General features: G+C 36.7%; 2 protein-coding genes across 2 annotated transcripts in view; one reads left to right on the top strand and one right to left on the bottom strand.

The window, feature by feature from the left end:
* Positions 1 to 1603: 1603 nt before the first annotated feature.
* CAPZA3 (capping actin protein of muscle Z-line alpha subunit 3) lies at positions 1604 to 2677 on the bottom strand. Its single transcript, XM_006084306.1, has one exon. The coding sequence runs from the start codon at positions 2518 to 2520 to the stop codon at positions 1621 to 1623; it is 900 nt and encodes a 299-aa protein (XP_006084368.1). The 5' UTR covers positions 2521 to 2677; the 3' UTR covers positions 1604 to 1620.
* Positions 2678 to 4439: 1762 nt separating this feature from the next.
* Positions 4440 to 19378, top strand: part of PLCZ1 (phospholipase C zeta 1) — a 42040-nt gene continuing 27101 nt past the window's right edge. Inside the window, exons 1-3 of the mRNA XM_023749815.1 lie at positions 4440 to 4568; positions 14275 to 14506; positions 18390 to 18591. Of these exons, the coding sequence (XP_023605583.1) occupies positions 14359 to 14506; positions 18390 to 18591 (350 nt within the window). The 5' untranslated portion in view covers positions 4440 to 4568; positions 14275 to 14358. The remainder of the gene's footprint in view (positions 4569 to 14274; positions 14507 to 18389; positions 18592 to 19378) is intronic.

Below are 19378 nucleotides of genomic sequence, written 5' to 3'. Positions count from 1 at the left end.
CTTTATGGAACAACAGTTTTACAGACTATTATTTTAATTAAGTAAATAGAAAGCAGAGATGTGTTACTTTAAGATTAGGACAATATTTCTTCTCTTTTTTTTCCTAATCATTACCCGATAAAATGTTTTATTGATTTTCGAGAGGAAGGGAGAGAGAGAAACATTGATATGAGAAACATTGAGATTAAAAAGCAAAAAAAGAAAAAAAAAGAGAAACATTCAGATTGGTTGCCTCCCAAAAGCATCCCTACCGGGGATCCAACTGCAACCTAGTTATGTGCTCTGAGAGGGAATCAAACCCACAACCTTTTGCTGTATGGGTGATACTACAACCAACTGAGCCACCTGGCCAGGGCAGGGAAATATTTCTTAAAATGTAGTTTTGGGACCCCCTGTTTGAAATGTAAACTTCCCTGACCTACTTAATCAGAATCTGAAGATGGGTACTGGGAAGCTGTATTTTTAAAGATAGACCTGAGTAATTTTTTCTGAGATTCTCTAAGAACTACCAGTTGGGGAAGAGAGGCTTGAGATTTAGACATTCTTGCATAGGATCTTCTCTGCTCCAACACTTGGTAGAATTAGACATTTTCTCAATTGCATGGATCCAAAATATACTTTGCTTCCTGGATAAGTCAGAATTGGGGAATGGGATCTGTCTATGGCTCTACTGCAATCTCATTTGAGAAGTTTAAATTTGGAATTCTCTGAGAGCAGACACAAGTGGTTGGTAACATTGCTGGGAATGGTGATAGGGTGACCATGTAGGTAATTTGTCTTGGCTAGGAAAAACCCCCCAGTTCCAGTTCCTTTGAAGGTGTCCTTTGTGTGGAGTGCTTGCCTAGACCATTATTTACAACTCTTGATGAGACAGGTGTCCATGAAGAATTCTAATACCCTATGGGTTAAAGGTGCAAGTGCTAGAGTCAGACACACCTGTCACATGCCACATGCCTGGAGGAAATTAAATAACTCAAAATCTTAGATTCTTCTTCTGTAAAATTGGGTTACTACCAGTGACAGACTAATGATGAAAAATTGTGTGCAAATCATTTAACACAGGGCCTGACATAAAGATCTGTGTGTGTGTGTGTATGTGTGTGTGTGTTGGCAGTGGATCCAAGTTTACTAATAATTCTTCATCTGAGCTGGATTTTTGATCTCTGTTGGTTTCATGGAACATCTAACCTTATTGAAATTCACCCTCTCAGGGTTGGTGTAGGACTTAATTGAAAAATATGAAGTATCATTTGCATACCTTCTCCAGATCCAAAAAAAGTCAAAAGTCATTCACACACACACACACACACACACACACACACAGAGCCTTAACACTGACCAGCTCTATAATACTTCTGGGGCGCCACATTCCATAAAGCTATTTTAGATTCTAATAAACATGACTTCATGATGATCAATACGATGAATCACATTTACTAACACCTTTCTTACCTCACTGGTGAATATTTCCTGAGTAAATGTACTCGTTACACTTTTCCCTAATTTAAACTTGCATTTGCCAAGTTACAGGTTTCTCCAGTGGCTTCTTAACGTTAGGAAAATAACCATCCCCCAGACCCATGACTAAATCAGGTCGAGACAATTACCAGGAGCAATCATTTATATTATCCAGTTGCATAACACACTTCGTGAATAAATGACATATCCCAACTTAGGATACATCACCAGATTCAGGTCGGAGAGTATCCTCTGCCAGTCGATAAGAGTGCGGGTCACTGGGAGATCCCTTCGGAGAATTTTTCTCAGGGCTTCATTCGATAACTCCTGTAATTCTTCTAAGACCGAAGCTTGAAATTTATTCTCTTGCTCTTCCACAAGCCTCGCAAAACTTAGAGCCAGCTGAGCTTGGTTCACTATTTCCAAGCTTTCCTTCAGGTCCTTAGAGATTTCAATATGAAGGTTGACATTCTTGAAGAAGTGAGCTTGCACAAAAATTCTTCCTGTTACTTGGGTTAGAAATGGATGCACCTGGAAAATCCATTTAGATTTCCAAAGGCCATTCCAGAAATTTCCCGTTACATAGCTGTGATCTTCAATGCACGCTATCAAGAACTCCTTTTTTTTCACAGTTTTTCTCAGCACGTTGCAGTTTCCTGTTGGATAGTGGTCATTCACATACAGTTTCAAGGCACACAGAACAACATTTCGCAGGTATTCTGTCTCATTCCGAATGATGCCATGAGTTTTGATGTCTTTTAACTGGTTTTGAAGCAGGTCGAATTTGAAAGACAGTTTGCTGTGACAGTCAAAAAACCGGAAGTCACCCACTACATTGTGGTGAGACAAGAGGACTGGGTTTCCATCGATGCAGAGTGGAACATAGTATTTTTGGCAGTGTTGATGGCCTGCACACTCACCTTGATAGTGCATAAGTTTTTCATCACGGATAAGCAGACAGAGGTCATCAAAGGCATTGACGAATTCCCCTGGAGGAGCCTGTATCAACAGTCTGCGAATTGCTCTTTCTTTCTCTTTCCTACTCAGAACAGTGAGTGACATGTTTGGTTGCAGCAGAAGCAAAGCTTCTGAAATTAAGTGTGTTCAAAGGATGAGAAAACATTCCATGAGTCACCTTTCCCATCAAGGTGTTCAACATTCAAGCTTAAGATGACTGTGTCTAACCATGAAAACAGGTAGCCTGGCAAGCTCTGAGTCTCCTGATGAAGTCATAAAGAATCTTTTTCTATGAAGCGTGCAACTTTTGATGACATCACAATGGGTGCTCAGACCAAAAAAATACAAATGACGGTCCCTCGACAGCATGGTGCCCAGCCATCCAGTTATCTGTGTTTTGGAGGTATTATGAACTTAGCCTTCTGAACAGCCTTCTTCAAAAGTGGTGTGTCTCCACATACATTAGATATTGTCAGGGATCTAGAGAAGCATCCCAGAGTTGCTAGAGAGCGTTTTGCAGAACTTTGCACCTTCTGGGACCACAATGGCGCTGACTTATACTCAGACTATCAGAATAGCTGTCTTAAACCTGCTGGAAGCATGGTATGCTGAAAGGGTTGAGGGCTTTGAACGAGATAGCAGAAGTAAAACGAGATTTGGTGGCAGTTCATGGAAAAATGCCGGACAGCAGGAGATGCAGCATGTATAAACACTGTGGATTTGGAGATGGTCAGAACATAAGCAATAGCCCGAAAGTTTCCAGGGTAGTGAGGTGCAAGGAGCACATATTGTGAATTGTTTCTATGGGAATTAAGTGTGAGTCGTCTCCAAAGAACAAAGACAATAAATCACTTTTCCTTCTCTTCTCTCTCTCTAGAAAGGGGCAGTGACAACAGCTGATGAGTATCAAGAGATACCTTTCTTGCAAAGGGGCAGAAATAATTATATCCGGAACCGTTGACAACACCTATTGTGGAGAGACTTCTAAGCAAGGAGAAAGGGAAGGCCAGGTCATGAAAATATGGAGAAATATCCATTCAAAAGTCCTTTCTATTCCTCTTTCCTCATCTTCCTCTTGTTTTATCCCCTTTATTCTTTTCTCATTCTTGTTTGAGGACTCCTGAACTTAAATCCCTCTCATTTACATATAGACGTATTCCTTCCATATCTGTTCTGAGCTTTTTTCTGAGTTTCCCTAGCTTCCGGTATCTTTTTCTTATAAGAACATGAATTTTACCATAGTAAGTATTAGCCATTAAATTGAAGGGCTTCTCAGTAGTTCTAACAATCTGAAATTGAGTGGATTATTGAACAATATTTTTTACCAATGCCTTTCATGATTTTATAGACTGTCATGTTCTTTTCAATCTTAGTTTTTCAAATGGAAGTATTCTAATTTTTGTAGTGTATCTATAAATAAATAAGCTTGATTATTTTCATACCAAATATACACTTATTATGCCATTTTAAACCCTTTTTGATGGTACTGCATATGTTTATTTTTTGGGCATGTGTGTAGCTGGACATTTGGCTAATGCAGAAACAATATCAGATATGGTTACTATTTTTATTGAACAGTCAGTAGCAGAAACTGTGTTCAATGATGTATTGTGAACTCATTTATTGTCCCCACCTTCTCTAAATATTAAATTGAACACTTTTCAGATGAGGGACCTGAAGCTGAAAGAGGTCAGGTGACAGAGATAGCTTGAAGTCCAGCTGCCTCCCAAATCCATATCTTTAGGCAATAGACTGTATTTCCCAAGTAATAACTGATTTCAGAAATGTTTATTTTTATTTTCCTGTAATTTTTATTGTGTTATGCCCTTTCATACCTTTACTGAAGAATAATACTTACTTAGTTTTGTTTAAATATTATCATAGAATTACCTTGTAATTTAAGCACAGGATAGACTATTCTTTAAAAACAAAAATAAACTGAAGAGAGATCAAATATTTCTTTAGGCATTTTAAGTACGTCATGATTTTCTGTGAGAATTTCCTTAACTTCCTTCTTTGTGTTTCATACGTGGTTTTTGTCAATTGTTCGAGAAGACTTTAGAGGTGGAAAAATTAACCTAGAAAAAGCTCTGAAATTACTTGAAAAATTTAATATTCAATGTAATTATACTCATGTGAAGTATATTTTTAAGGTGAGATGCTATCCGCCCCTGCTGACCCTACTTTGGAAAGGACTTAACCCAATATAGCAAAATGTCAATAGCTACTTGGATGCTTTCTGCAGAAAATAACATATGAAAAATTAGTTTCTTAAGAATTAAAGCAATTAATTATGCTAAAAACACTTAGAATCAAGATAGAATCTAGGTAGGATGTAAAACCAGGTGCTGATAAAATTTGAAATAATACCAGGTTATCAGTTTAGAAGAATCTACTGAAAATGCAGGGATGTTGACATTAGATTAGGATCAGCTATATGATTAGATTAAATCATATACATGATGAAACAATATATTAATTGTATGTTAGTGACTAATAGAAAAGTGAGTAATCTTGAAAATAATTTGTATTTACTCATCTCAAAGTAGAAAATCATGCCCAAAGTTCTCCATTTAAGGAAGATCTGGTAGAAAGGGAACCTGGCTCAGCCGTTTTCCCACGAGAGGACAGAGGGAAGATCATGAATAAAATGGGAAGTCAAGTGTTTAGCCAAGTTTTGCAAAGATTGCAAATGGCACATTTCTTGGTGAATCAGGAACGACGACTAGACTGGCCAACCTAGATAGTTAGGAAGTTAGATATCCTAACTTTGATTTTGTCTTTTGGACATGAGTAGCCAGAAACACAATCTATATGGAAATTGCTACCACTAGCACAAACTGGGGAGCTTATGTTCCCTTACTCGCCAGCGAACCAGCTGGTCTAATATAGTTTCACAGGTGCTGGCAGAGGCAGGCTTCCTTTTCAGAGAAACAAGACAGCTTGTTACTCACAAAAATAGCAGTTGCCAGAGTATCAGCATTTTGATGCCATTTTTCTAAGCCCCAGTTCTCAAAGTGTGATGATGTAAGGAAGGCCAGGTGACATGTACAGCACATGCAATGGGCTGCATTCTTAGAGAGCAACCTCAAGCTTGAGGATCCCAGATCTTTTATTATAGGCAGTAAGTCAGTCTGACCTTTTTGCTCAGGAGGGTGTCAGCATTTTCATTGCGTGCAGTAAGCAAACCTGTTGATTTCTCAGAGGGATACACTGTATCTTCATTATGCAAACATCCTTTAAAAGCTAGTCCTGAAGAAAGAATGTTGGTTTCTCTGCTCCAAAAATGTGCAGAAGCACAAGACCTACAGAGAATTGCCTCCTAACGAACACTTCTCCCAAGAAGATGTAGCCCCCATCTTTACAAACCACAAAGAGGAGGTTCAAACAGAAAAGCTGTAGTACTCAGGAGACTGCAGTAAAAGACAAATGCTTCAGAGTTGTTTCAATGAATCTATGTAGCGTGTGCTGCAATAAGCTCTCTGAATTTTAATCAGTTTGTGTCTAATACTACATCTGAAGGACACAAGTTTTTGTGAAAGACCTTTACACACAGAAATTTCCCCGTGTTATTGCTCAAGGGGAGAAATAGCTACATCCTTTCAGGTTTAATAAAATTTCACATTCAACACAATATAGAGGTGGCAATTAAATCTCTGTCAAATGTGAAATACTGTAAGTTTTATTCAGTGATTTATCAGGTTGCTTTGAATTTTCTTCGAGATAGAGATATCTGTTTGAAATGCACATAAGTGAAATGCATGCCATATTGAAAAGCATTATGTAGAAAGCTCAACATTTATAAAAAGTAAAGAAATAGCTCATTAATTGAAATTTATGATTATTCAGATAGGACAGAGCTGAGGGTCTATTTTGTTTAGCAAAACCTTTTTGGAGTGGCTATGAAAACAATGTTAATTATAAAAATTAGAGAGGCGGAGAGTGCCTAATATACTTCAAAAACCTCTTTAAACTGACCCCAAGTACTTTAGAAGCATAAATTACATATAATTGAGGTTGATGGCCATGACAAACTATTTTATCTATTAAAATAATTCCCCTAGGCCCTCTAATAAATAATACTCGTTGCCTTAAGCTAAACTGCCATATGTTTATTAAAATGTTGATTAAAGCCCTGGCCGGTTTGGCTCAGTGGATGGAGCGTTGGCCCGCAGACTGGAGGGTCCCAGGTTCGATTCCGGTCAAGGGCATGTACGTTGGCTGTGGGCACATCCCCAGTAGGAGGTGTGCAGGGGGCAGCTGATTGATGTTTCTCTCTCATCAATGTTTCTAACTCTCTATCCCTCTCCCTTCCTCTCTGTAAAAAATCAATAAAATATATTTTTAAAAACATATTGATTAAATAGAATTCTTAAGGAAGGTGTATTGGCTAAGTGAATTTTCTGGATAGCTGAAGATTCAGTTTCTTAAATATCCCAATCTTCTGCTTCAACTTTTGCTGCTAATCTTTTCTCACTTTATGGGCACACCTTTTAGCCATAGTAAATAAAGTGAATCATTATGAATCTTATTTTGGTGACCCAAATCTTCTAGTGTCTCAAAGCTTCTGTTATTAGCAAGCTCAGTAGGCATGGAGATTCTTCACTCTATTCGATATGAGCTGTGTGATACTTGCAAGGCAAGTCAGCAGTCTCTCTGAGCAAAAGTCTTAATCTGCAGAGTGGGGATACTAATATAGCTATCTTGCAGGGTTGTTCTGAATGTTAAATAAGGTGTTATTTGTAATGTACCTAGCACCAGGCTTAGCAAAATGTAGGCACCAGTAAATTAGTTGAAGGTATGTCCATAATGATTTAAAAATAAATATAGAAAGTTGTATTACATTTATTGATTTCCTAAGAAGCTGACATCAATTCTGACATGCATTTATTTCCTCACCATGTAAAAGTTTATTATAAAATTTGAGTAAAAAATATACAGTGGTGGGCAAAAGTAGGTTAAATTGTCAGCCAGCGTTACCTAAATGATAAACCATAAGATAATGAAATAATAATGATGATAATAATAAGGTAAATAATAAATAAATAAATAAATACTATTTCATGTACTCACAACTGTAAACTTAATTTTGCCTACCCCTTTATAATACTATGGCCAGAGCAAAATATTCTAATTTTTTTAAAAAAATTGATTGAGTCATGGCTTGAGCAGCAACTCCCTAATTTAAAAAAATCCCTTTATTAGACTTCTTCCCTCCTTTAAAATTTTTTTTGTTAATCCTCACCTGAGAATATTTTTCCATTGATTTTTTTTTCTTGTAGAGAGAGTAGAAGGGATTGGGGAATAGGGGGCAGGCAGGAATGGGGGCAGAAACATTGATATGAGAGAAACACATTGATTGGTTGCCTCCTGCAGGGGCCCTAACCAGGGCCAGGGATCAAGCCTGCAGCTGAGCTATGTACCCTTGACCAGAATCAAACCTGGGACCCTTCAGTCCGTGGGCCGATGCTCTATCCACTGAGCCAAGCTGGCTAGGTCTTCCTTGCTTTTATCATTGACTTGTAGCATGTAAGATATTCTATAGGAAATCTGTATAATTTTAATGCACATAACCAATCATAGATTATACTCTGAATGGTTGGTTGAATATAAAATAGTATCCTCTTAATTTCAAAATTCTATATTATTATAGGACTTACCTTAAGTTTTCAAATTCTCTAAACAGATAACAACCATTATTAAATCATAGTATGTACATACCACTCAGTTAGAAACTTAGAAACTATAAAACATAAATAAAGTATTATCTTTCATAAGGAAGTAAAGAAAGGCAGAAATTATTATTTTATAAGTAGATTATAATAAATATCATGGGTAATGCTAACAAGGAATCTGAGAAGACAGAGACTCCAACTTGGGCTTTTGTAAAAATGCCATGGTGGAGGTGGCCTTCTTCTTGGAGCATGAAGAATGAGAGGCAACATGTATAGAGTAGAGTACAAGAAGTACTTGGGGGATAAAAGGTGATCAAACATGATCTGAGTATAGGATGCATGAAGGGGAGTGATGAGAAATAGCTACAAATGCCAGTTCTGGCCAGATAAGAAATCCTGAATGGTAGGCCTTGGAATTTGGGTTTACTTTTGTAGGAAATGGATAGCCATTGAAGTTTTTGAGTAGAGACATGGTGTGTATTTTAGGATACATATGGCAGCACTGTAGAATGGATTAGACCAGCGGTTCTCAACCTGTGGGTCGCGACCCCTTTGGGGGTCGAACAACCCTTTCACAGGGGTCACCTAAGACCATCCTGCATATCAGATATTGTTTTTGTGATGAATCACTATGTTTTAATTATGTTCAATTTGTAACAATGAAAATACATTCTGCATATCAGATATTTACATTACGATTCATAACAGTAGCAAAATGACAGTTATGAAGTAGCAACGAAAATAATTTTATGGTTGTGGGTCACCACAACATGAGGAACTGTATTAAAGGGTCGCGGCATTAGGAAGGTTGAGAACCACTGGATTAGATGATAGCAGGCAGAGAGACAAGGTAGAGAATTCCCAGTTGCTTTGGCCCTACAAATCTGCAACTTGGGGTGATTCAGCCACTTATATTTTTGTTTGATCCCACTTAAAGTTTATGAGTTCCTACCACAGTTCAACCAAGTTTATGTTTAATCTTATCTGAAAAATATGTAGCACCATATCCTTTTTTAAATGTTACATTCTCTCTTTTAGTAGATGAGTTGAAAGAATTCCTTACTGTATATTTCTCTCTCCACTTCTTCAATCATCTATTGCAATACAATTTGCTTTCACACCAATTTTGGAAACATATTTATTTCTAAACTGCTATTTCCCATGGTGAAGCCTCTGTGTGCATTTTATTTATTACTCTTAAAGTTCTCTCTATTCTGATTTCTGTGACATCATTGTCACCTAGTTTTTGCTTAAAATTTTTGATCATTCCTTCTCACCTGTCCTTCTGCTCTATTCTTAAAATTGAGTTCTTAATTTTTTTTATTTTTTACTTACAAACCTTCCGGAAGAATCTTACTGACTTTCTTACCCTCCCCTCTAGTTTTATTGAGATATAATTGGCATATAGCATTTTATTAGTTTTAGATGTACAACATGATTTGTTATATGTATATATTGTGAAATGATCACCATAAGTTTAGTAAATATCCATCACCTCACATAGTTAGAAATTTTTTTTTCTTGTGATAAGAATTTTTAAGATTACTCTCTTAGCTACTTTTAAATATATGATACAGTATTGTTGACTTTAGTCACCAGGCTATACATTAAATTCACATAACTTATTTATCTCATAACTGGAAGTTTATACCTTTTAACCACCTTCAACTGCCCTCTCTCATCCCCGCCTCCAGCAACCACCAATCTGTTCTCTGTATCTATGAGTTCAATTTTTTTTTGGTCCACATAAAAGGAGTATTTGTTTTTTCTCTTTCTGACCTATTTCACATTACATGATGCCCTCAAGGTCCATCCATAATGTCACAAATTACATAATCATCTTCCTTTTTATGACTGATATACATATCACATTTTCTTCATCTATTCATCTGATGGACACTTTGGTTGTTGCCATAGCTGGGCTATTGTAAATAATGCTGCAATAAACATGAGGGTGCAGATATCTTTTTAAAATAGTGATTTTACTTCCTTTGGAGAAATACCAAGAAGTATAATTGCTGGACATATTTAGGTCTATTTGTAATTTTCTGAGGAAACTCCATTACATTTATGATCATTATTTGAACTCTTTGACGGATAAGTCACTTATCTCTGTTTCATTAAAGTCTGTATGTGGGGTTTTATCTTGTTCTTTTGTTTGGAACATTTTCCTTTGTTCTTCTAACTTTTTTTAAACTGTTGGTTTCTGTGCCTTTGATGGAGCATTCACCACTGCTAGTCTTAAGGAAGCTGTCTCATTTAGTAGATAAACCTCATTGTTTAGCTCAGCCTGAGCTCTTATTTTTCTCAACCTTTGTGATTTCCCCAAGCTACTTTATTTTTAGTGGCTCCTAGTTCTGGGAGGGTGTGTGCCAAGACCTGCCAGTGTCCCAAAGGGAGGATCTCAGCACCTGGCTGCAGGCTAATTGGAAGCTGGACCCTCAGGCAAAGTATGCAAACAGATCTCTTTCAGGGAAGGACAGGGAGATGGCTGGAGGCATCAGTCTGCTCTGCTCCAACGAGGCCCAGGGGAACAGCCAATCAAGGACTTTTCCTTTGTGTGCCACAGTTCTGCTTAACCCATGAACAGCCAACCAAGGACTTTTCCTTAGCCAGGCCATACGTTCCCTCCAGTGGGACACCTCCAACCCAGAGCAGAGCCGGAGGACAACACAAAGTCTCTGGAGAACTGCAGCTGTGTTAAACCTTGTTGTGTTCAACCTGGCCTCCCTCAGAGATAGCCTGGGGATTGGGTGCCTCTGACTCTGGCTGTGTCTGTGCTGAGCCCTGGGGAAATAGCCAATCAAGAACGGTTTCCTTGTGTGTTACAGACCTGTAGCACCCCCAAATGCTACAGGCCACCAGAGCTGGGCAACCAAGGAGCTCATCCCCTGACTAGCAGCTGCAGAAGCCCGGGTGCCAGATGTGTGCACAGCTTCGATCAGGGAGACACTGGTGATCTGAAGTGAGGCAGAAAGGAGCATGAAGATGCACACTCGGCCCCTAGAGGTGTATTAGATCAGAAGCATGACTCTCAGGGGCCTCTTGCAGGCGAACACTAGGTGCTTCCCTGTCTTGCCTCAGTGCGGAGGCCTGAGAGTGTGTGTAGGGGGCATGCCACCAGCCCTTAGGAGCCACGAAGAACTGTTTACAGTGGTCTTCTGGGTCTTGTGGACACCAGCCCCAGTTGGCTTTCAGAGCTAGGTATTTTGGGAGCCTGTCTCTCAGGTGGGAATCTTAAAAGTTGAGGCACTAGATATTGGGTTCAAACCCTTCATTCCTCAGGGAGAAACTGGGAGTTGGGAGTTGCATCCAGATTATAGGTCACCCTGCTGGGGCTGGAGATGATGGAGAGATGATGTTTCCGCCTCTCCTACCCTTTTTAATGTGGGTTTTCCCCTCATCCACCCCATGTGTAGGATTTGATCAACTAGTTTCTAGATTTCTTTCAGAGAAAATTGTACCATATGCAGCTGTAGATTTGGTGTGTCTGTGGGAGGAGGTGAGTTCTGTAGCCTCCTATGAACTCCCTTATTGACTTTCAATGGCTTGAATTACTACTCTCATGGGAACAAAATTTCAGTTTTCCATCATGACTAACAAAGCCATATACAGAGACATGATAAAATGTGTTTGTCATCTGCCATGTTCTAGGCACTATATTAGGTTTTTGCACACATTATTTTTTAACAAACATTCAAAGAGGTTATTATTAGCATCTTTTAATACAGAAGGATATCGAGGATAAAGACAGTGATGTAATCTGCTCATATCTCATATAACTGTGGGAACTCACATCTGGGTATGTCTGACTCCAAAATCCTTATTGTCATGTGTTCTTCTCTAACACACCAATCCTCTCTTTCCACTCCAACCCAGTGCCTATTGGCAGTCTCTGCTTGGATGCCCAGATACTTTAATGTTTAAAATGAAACAGCTTTTTCTGCAAAACTTCCTATTTGATTCCCAGCTCAGACTGCTTCTTGAATTCCTCATATCAAACTCTCTGGTAATCACCATTGAACTTTTCCTCATGAAAGGAAGAGTTCATTTCCAGCATGTTTGTCCCCTATTGTACCCAAAGGTTCACTGTATAGGCCAAGTTGTCAAAAGATGAGACGCTAGGGTAGATGAGGTGAGGGAAGCAGATATAGATAAGACATCCAATACATTGACATCTAGAACTTCCCATTTTGTACATCTCCAATCTGCACAGCAACTGGGTGATATAGGTAGTATTATCTATCCCCATTTTGCAGATGAATATAAAGCTCAGAGAGTTTAATTCATATGTCCAAAGTCTCACATATTGTGGAGCCACGAATATGTTAGTCCATTTTGTCTACCAATTGTTAGCTTTTCACCAAAATACAATGGCCCATGTTCCTTGCATTTAATCTGTTTACAGTGTAATGAGAAAGTTCAAATATAAATGTGCTCAGTTTTTTATTTGTGTTACTATTATTCCACTAGTTATTCTAACTCTTTCCAACTCCAGACATTTCTGACTTCTCTCTCCCTTATGTGTCTAAAATTTTAATATTTAAGTTCTTCTGACTTCTTCCTTCATACTTTCACTGACACCTGTTCTTTAATTGCTTTTTTAAATTAAATTGATTGGTGTGACATTGGTCAACATGAACATATAGGTTTCAGGTGTGGGTTTCTATGTTACAAGATCTGTATATTGCACTGTGTGCCCACCACCCAAAGTCAAATCTTCTCCTGACACCTCATATTAGGACCCCTTCTCCCCCCAACTCCTTCCCTCTGGCAACCACCACACTGCTGTTTGTGTTCACGACTTTCAGCTTTATATCTCACATATAAGGGATATCATATAGGTGTTAGCTTTTTCTGACTGACTTATTACACTTAGCATAATGTTCTCAAGGTCCATCCATGTTGCTGCAAACAGTGCTATTTAATCTTTTCTTACAACCGAGTAGCATTCCATTGTGTGTATGTACCACATCTTCTTTATCCAGTCCTCTATTGCAGGACACTTTGGTTGTTTCCATGTCTTGGCCACTATGAATAATGTTGCAATGAACATAGGGGTGCATATATCTCTGCAAATACATGATTTTGAGTTTTTCGGGTATATACCCAGGAGAGGAATTGCTGAACAAATACTGTTTGCTCCCTTGCCACTTGTTCTGCTGCTGCTCCTCCACTCCTCCACCGTGCATGCCAAAAGAAGCGCCTGCTACTGGCCCAACCTTGAGCTCCCCAATGTAGGGCTGCACTTCTTCCCATTTGGTCTCCCCGTTTATTCCTGGTTGCCCACCTTTAGATGTTTCGATGCTTGGGTCTCTCAGGCATGCATCTGTGTTGAGCAGGGCTTCCTTTGTTGAATTATAGCTTGTTAACTTGTTGAAAATGTCAGGGGGAGAGGACAAGGGGCCATTCTATGGACGTCACTTCTTCTTTAGTTTTTACTGACCATATCCTCTTGGATTATATCCTCTCTCTTCCCTTAGATGCTATTCTGCATCTCTTCCAATTAGTATTGCAGATAATGATATTAAACTTCTGCTTTTGCTAGTCATTTTCTGATTCAACCTCCCAGTGATTCTGTAGCTTTTAATAACTGGACCCAGCCCAATTTTTTCTCTTATGTCATAAAGTTCAAAAATGAAAATTCCAGAACAGCCAGGTGAATCCATGTTTTCTTATTGGAACCTACCTTGTTTGTCACTATCCCAAATCCTTCATGATATGCAGATACCACCTCCTTCAGGCACTACCTAATTTCTGCAGCACCTGTAGATTACAGTGATCTTGCATGCCTCTGATTTTCTCTGACATTTATGGTGCAGGCTGCACATTAGTAGCATGGGATACATACTGTCTAGCATGGTTTCAAGAAGGCCCTGACAGAGACTGGAATAGGAAAAGAAAATGTGTATTTCAAAAACATACTAGAATACTCATCTTTTCCCAAACCTTATTCTACTCCTGCTACAGCTATGTTTTAAGTGGTGGTGATCCATTAACCTTTTCCCAACTTTGGCACCACTCCCTGCAGTTTTATATATTTTATCTGAGATACTAATCTAATCTAAGATTCATCTTCTTTCAAGTATAAGTTGCTCTGCTTGTTACCAAATATTCTAATTTATTGTTCGTGTATTTTTTTTATATTCACAATGTGAGCCCACTAGTGATTTTTATTTAGTAGGATAATGACAGGCTGAAGCAAGGAAGAATCACCATAGAAGAATTTAGATCAATTTATCGAAATATTGTACACAGAGAAGAAATTATGGAGATTTTCAATGCGTATGCTGAAAACCGGAAATTTCTTTTTGAAAAAAATCTGGATGACTTTTTGACACGAGAGCAGTATATATTTAACATGAGTAAAAGTATTGCTTCTGAGATCATTCAAAAATATGAGCCTATTGAAGAAGGTAGGCTTGCATTTCAAAGTTTTATCAAATATTTACATTCTTAGCATTTTTTAATGAACTACGGTTATCAAATTCAAATTTTTGGGTGGGTCAAATTTCTTCTGGATAATATAAAATATTTGTAGTTTTATTCTTGCATTTTATAGCATATATATATATATATATATATACACATATATATATATACACACACACATATATATATAATCTTTTAGAAAGCTACATGGTATTTCTTTCCTATTTCATTTTCCAGCTCCTTTCTTTTAACTGCTTTTATGTACTTGTCAAATGTTCAGAGATAAGCTTAGGGGTAAAAAGCAAGATGAAGATTCTGTTATGTGTACTATAATAGAAGAAAGTGCCTGTATAGTCATTAATAAGATAAAAATTCAGTTATGAGTAGTCTTCAATCTTTATACATTATATTATTGAAAAAACACATGAATAATAAATTAGCTAAATAAAACAATTATAGGAAAGAGATAAAGTACTATAAACTCACTAATTTCTCCACTGTCTACATACATAATTGACTACAATATTTTAGACACATTTTCAAAATTTTGCTTTTTCTTTATTTTTGAATATAGTCATCTGGTTTAAATTAAATGACCACTTAGGTCTGCGATTTTCAACCGGTGTGCCACAAGAATTTTTAAAACATGCAATACCTGACTATTTAGTCAGGGGCACTGACCTCTTTTCCTTTAGATTGTAAAAATAAGTAAAAAATAAATGACAGAAGCAAACACAAAAATAGCTGTCCAGTGTGAATGTATTGAAATTATACTTATCTTTCTTTGTCAGATGGGGAAAAAGTATACTTTTTGGTATGTTGCAAAATTTTAGTAATTACTTTAGGTGTACCATGAGATGAAAAAGGTTGAAAATTGCTGCCTTAGGCTAATGAGCTATCATATATTTTTTATTTTTGTTCCATCTTTCAGTGGATAAGAAAAACTTCAAAATTTTTTATTTATGCTCATTTTTAAATAAAAGAATGGAGACATTATATAATAAATTATTTTTATATTTGCCTAAGTAACAATTACGTTAAAGCATGGTGTTTAATCCTACAGAAATTAATTGGTAGCTCAAAATATTTATTTAACAAGGAGGTATGAAAGTCCAAATTCTGCCTTTGAAAGTTGGTTTATGGCAACCAGTGTTTAACATATAGCATATGAACCAAACTGATTCCTTCATTGAGTCACCCATTCATAATTTATTCAAATATTTATTTGTGGCAACCAAGTATGTTTTTAGGGGAGGAAATACAGTGGGAAATAAGGCAAACTAGATCTTATTATATTCCTGATGGGGGTTGGAGGAATATTGACAATGAAGAATCAGAGATACAAAAGTATAATTTCAAAGATTGCTATGTACTCTGAAAAATTAAACAGAAAATCAGAGAGAGTACACAACCCAGGAAGTCTAGTTTAGGTTGGGTGTTTAGGAGATTCTTCGATGAGGCTGTGACATTTGAGCTGAGGCTTAAATGATGAAAAAATAACTAGTCATGTCACAAAATTGTCCGAGCAGTGTCTGAGTTGAGGGAAGAAAAGTGTTGGACCTGAGTTGGAAAATTCAAGGTACAAGAGGATAGTGTGGTTGGGACTTGGAGAATGAGGGCGAGATGAATTAGGAGGGATAGTCAGGGATCAAATCATGCAAGTCTTGTAGGTCCTTGTTAAGATTTTGGGGGGTTTTAAACACAATAGGACTAAAGGCAGTGCCAGCAAATGGGAGTTTGATCAGATCACCATTAAAACTTTTGTAGGTTTGCAAAAAGATAGTTTGCACCAGAATGTAAAACAACTACAATACTAGCAGCCCTGATTAATTCAGTTAACTTCTCTTTTTTAGGAGCAAAGACTTTCTCTAAGGAAGTAGTGAATTGATTTATATTCTGGCTCAAGCTCTTTATATCATCAATGACTAGAAATTCACTGATAAGCACTTTCAGTAGAGCTGATTTAGTGAATATTCAAAAAGAAATATTTTGGCACTGCTACCTGCAGGTGGTAAAAGATACAACACAATAATGAGATGGTGGCAGTGACATCTTGGAATTGTGTTTGCATTTTAACTATAATATTGCACTGTTCTGTTTGTCCATTTCATCTTTTGGAATGTCCTCTGCTTCACTTGGTTTCAGACACAGCCAAGTCTTTGCATTTCATCTACATGCTTATTGATCACTTTAGAGGCATATTAAAGCCAATTTTAAATATGATTTTAGAGTCCCAAATGTTGCCAAGATTCTCAACTCATTCCATATTGGTATATGACATGTGCCAAATGAGGTTATTAAAATCCACAAGGTTCTCATCACAATCTTGTAGATTTAAAGGGAACAAAATGAGTTTGTTTTCTATTCCATTACCAAAGAACTTTATTTAATTATTTATTAGTTCAAAAGGGCTATAAGCTGATTACTGCTCATTGCACTGGGAAAAAGAATCAATTTATGCAATCATTACTATTACAATATATCATGCATTTGCCCCACAAGTTCCCATAAATTTGCATGGCTTTGACACAGAAAGCTTGCATGCCTACAGTGTCTTCTATGCATTGTTTTCTAGCTTTTATTTTTTATACTAAAATGGTAATATTATTTTTGAATGCTAGGTTTTTCACTGTTATGATATGATAAACATTTACTTTTGTCACTATATTTTTTTTCTGATACATTATTTTTAAAGGCTGCTTAGTATTGTATTATATCTTGAGCTTTAATTTGTTTCCTCCTCTTATTAACCATTTATAAATAATGCTAGTGTGAGCATTCTTGCACACTGATCTTTGTTTGACTCTCTATTTCTATAGTATAAATTCCTGGCAATAAAATTCTTTGCTAAGGATCACTCTCTAGTCTAAAGCAAATATTCACACCAGCTCTTATTTTGAGATGAACTGAATTATTAACAACAAAAACAACAGCAACCAACCTAGAGCTCATCTATAGGATAAGTACTCTCATTACCATCATTCCAAACATAGGAAGAAGTTAAATAACATTCTCATTATATAACAAGTGAATAGGTTGAACCCAAGCTGTCTGATTCCAGAGCCAGTGTTCTGCTTAAGTAGATAATTTTGGTATAGACCATACTGTGTATAAAAGTTTAGAGATAACTTACTGAAGATGGTGATGTACAAATGACCCAACAATTCAGTTTTAAGCATTTGTGTCAAAAGACAGGTACTGATTGTTTATAGCAGCACTCTTTGTAATGGCCCCAAACTGGAAATTATCTAAATGCTCATCAAAAATAGAATTGATAAATAAATTGTGGTATAATCACTCAATGGAATACTATACAGTATGGGAACAAACAATGTCTAACTGAAAGAATAAATCTTAGAAACAATTTGAGTAAAATAGACCAGTCACAAAAATACAAACTGTATGAGATCATAGAAAGCACAAAACCAAGAGACAATGAAGATATGCTGTTAGAAGCCAGACCATTGAATACCCTTGGGTGGGTGGGGGGAGAGATTGAATGTTAGCAGGAGGCAAGCTTTTGGGGTGCTTTGATGTTCTGATCTGTGACCTGGTGCTTGTTAGCTAGATGTTTAGCTTGTGGAAATACATTGACCTATGACATTTGTACTTGTGTATATTTTTAATACATTAAAAAAATCAGAGATAATTGAATAATACATTCTCTACTTAAATGTTGATACAGAAGAATTAAGGGTATTGCTTAGAAAAAATTGTTTCCAAAGACAAATTAAAAATAGTATTAATGTTAATTCTATATGAATATTTTAGAAACATGCTCTATTACTGAATACATTTTAAAGTGAGATATAATGTTTATACTGCTAATGATATTACTACACCTTTTTACTTCTCTTTTTTATATAGTTAAGCAAGCAAGCCAGATGTCATTTGAAGGTTTTTCAAGATTCCTGTGCTCATCTGAATGCCTACTATTTAGTAAAGAATTTAATAATGTTTATCAAGATATGCACCATCCATTAAGTGATTACTTTATCTCCAGTTCACATAATACATACTTGATATCTGACCAATTAGTGGGGCCAAGTGACATTTGGGGATATGAAAGGTATTTATTTAGATCTTTAAATTTATTACCTTTTAAAACCCCTGGAAGTTCCCACTGGTGTCTGCCTCCATTGGTAGGAATTCCCAGTAAAAGCAGGCTGTGCATATTAGGCAACCACATAGGGAAGAGCCATTTTGATTTGCACATATCTTGGAGATCCAGCCTTTCAGTGACTATGTAATCTTTCACTTTCCTCCTAATTCTGCCTGCTGACCTCCTTTTCCCAGTTAAATGGTTTTTCCAATTTAAAATCTAAGTAAATACATAACTTTACAAACTCAGAAGTGTATCCACTTAGAATTCTGTAAGAATAGCCCAACTCATAGCCATACACTCATTATAGAAATTTCTATTCATACTTTATTATTTTAATTAAAATATATAAATTTTAAACAGGTTGATTTAGAAATATAGTTACTTTTGAATTCCAAGAATATGTTCCACCCAACTGAATATTTAAATTTAATTGTATTTCTTCCTCTATTTCTCTACCCACTTGTGGAAGATATCCTTTTAGATCATTTTAGAAGACAATTCTTTTAAAACTTCTCTACTCATGAGAGGTGGTATAATGTAATGCTTATCTATTAATGTTTAAGTTTCTGTTACTGATCTTTCCTCACTTTTTCTCATTTGTTAATTATGTGACAAACATAAACTCCTTGTGTCTAATTGCCTCATCGTTAAAAGAGAAAAACTAATATAAACTGTGCTAATAGCATTAAGTATTTTAATCCTTATAAAGTCTCTCAAACTTATTTAAGTGGAGCATTTCTATACAGAGACA

The sequence above is a fragment of the Myotis lucifugus genome, unplaced genomic scaffold (assembly GCF_000147115.1).
Source record: "Myotis lucifugus unplaced genomic scaffold, Myoluc2.0 scaffold_10, whole genome shotgun sequence".
In the NCBI taxonomy this organism is placed as follows: Eukaryota; Metazoa; Chordata; class Mammalia; order Chiroptera; family Vespertilionidae; genus Myotis; species Myotis lucifugus.
Note: the sequence above shows the minus strand (reverse complement) of the source record. Positions and strands in the feature narration are given on the sequence as shown.

What these genes read in the sequence shown, in the direction of transcription:
- CAPZA3 (XM_006084306.1), bottom strand. Translation starts at nt 2,520, where the DNA reads ATGTCACTCACTGTTCTGAGTAGGAAAGAGAAAGAAAGAGCAATTCGC.